Here is a 1,847-nt window from a genome sequence, read left to right as displayed (position 1 = left end):
TGCTGCACAGGCCTGGCTGTCCTACCCACGTGGGCAGGGCTCGCTGTTCCCTCTCTAGCTGCCCAGATTCTCTCAGCAGGAGCCCAGGAATTTAACACAAGAAAATGCTACTGCAGTAAGAGCTCTCAGCACTGCACGCACCCCGCCACCCACCGGCCCTGTTTTAAATAACCTCCCTGATCTGCTTCACGTCCTGTCACATACAAGCGGCCCCACCAGCAGGCCTGTTAGCTCAGAGTCAGGGCCAGCTGCCTCACCACGCACCAGCACTCCTGATTTTAAACAAAGAACAAGCCCGGGTTCTGTGGACTGTCGCCTCTCTGTCTCCAGGGGTGGCTCCTTGTCCTTTCCTGGGGCCCTGCGCGCACTTCTTCTGTTAGTACGGGCGGGTCTGTTGGAACAGGTTTGTGCTCCCAAAAGCACTTTAAAGGGTAAAGAGAATGGGGTGGGCTCCCCCAGACCACAGAACAGAAGGTGGTGACAATGACAGTGCCTCCCAGGGGCTCACCCTCGGGCCTGGCAGGGAGTGCAGTGGGGGGACCTGAGCCCCATGGCGTGAGGCCGGAGGAGCCAGCTTTTCTGGTTTGGCAGGTGCAGATGAGAGGCTGATTTGTCTATGAAATATCTGCATTTCTGAATGGAGACAACGAGTTTCAAAAACATAGTATGAGGCGAACAGAAGCCCAGAGCCTTGTTTATGCTGCCTGCGTGCAACCTCGGCTCCTGACGTGGATTTCTGACCCACGCATCACACAATCAGAGCTGCTTTCTCCAAGCTTGGTTATCAGCACGCCGGCTTTTCACAGAGCGCAGAGGACCCTTCTGGAAACTCTTCCCGGGCGCATGTACTCACGGGAATTTTCAAGGCCCCAGTGAAGCTGATGGCAGCCATGCCGCTCCCGCCATCGCCCGGGAGGACGACGACGTGGTTCTGATGGACGGCCCGCTTTCCATCGGACAGCAGTAAGCACTGCATCTCCGGGTCCTGGGGGCGGGCCGGACGGAAAGAAGGAAGAGACAAGGTCACCAGTTCATGTGGTGGAAGCGAGGCCAGAGCTCCCAACGCCGCAGTCGCCCCACCACAAGCCTTGGGGACGACCTGGATAACGTTCTGACCATAGTCATCGCTTTCTAATCATTACCATCTACATGGTTTTAGGAAATACTAACTAAACACGCAAAACCTTTTGACCCAGCAATTCTAGGATCTATTTGCAAAAAATAATTTGAGAAATGAAAAACTACTTATACAATAAAATGCATGTCACACCACCACTGAGGAAAACTGGTGAAGTACATGCATATAATGACATATCTTGCCGGTGTTAGAAAAAAACTGTAGATTTTAATGACATGGAAAAATGCTCACGATGCACTAAATAATAAAATATCACTCAAAACTGCATTTTCATCATGATCTCAAGGAATGTTGACATATGTATCTATATAACCAGGTAACTATAGGATGTCTTTATAGAAATAAAGGAGCTAAATTCTAAACTGGCAATGGTTATTACCAAGCGGTAGGATTACATGTAATTTTTATGAAAATGTCAGTCAATTCTTTAAATGATCTGTATTTTTTAAGGAGTTAAAAATGGACATACATTATTGGAAAAAACATTATTTGAAAATTCATAAACTGACTCTGATATTTTGTAAATTCTGATCCTGGGCATTTCTGAAGGACAAAGTTTGCATTATTAAAGCAAAAACAGTGGTCCTCAGCTCGGAGTGCGGGTTCAAGTCAGAGCAAGGATGACCCAAGATGCTCCTCATGAGTGAACTGTAAAGTTCAAGGGCTTACAAAGAAATGTTTCTATGTGTTTCAGACTTTCCCCCAAATC

At 48.1% G+C, this 1,847-nt stretch overlaps 1 protein-coding gene across 1 annotated transcript in view; it reads right to left on the bottom strand.

Annotated features, from left to right (window-relative positions):
- Positions 1-1,847, bottom strand: part of SLC37A1 (solute carrier family 37 member 1) — a 57,602-nt gene that overhangs the window by 16,546 nt on the left and 39,209 nt on the right. The window contains exon 11 of the mRNA XM_019666003.1: positions 792-985. Within this exon, the coding sequence (XP_019521548.1) occupies positions 792-985 (194 nt within the window). The remainder of the gene's footprint in view (positions 1-791; positions 986-1,847) is intronic.

This window comes from Hipposideros armiger, unplaced genomic scaffold (assembly GCF_001890085.2).
Source record: "Hipposideros armiger isolate ML-2016 unplaced genomic scaffold, ASM189008v1 scaffold_458, whole genome shotgun sequence".
Taxonomy (NCBI): domain Eukaryota; kingdom Metazoa; phylum Chordata; class Mammalia; order Chiroptera; family Hipposideridae; genus Hipposideros; species Hipposideros armiger.
The sequence above is the reverse complement of the archived record's forward strand: the minus strand, read 5'-3'. Positions and strand labels throughout refer to the sequence as shown.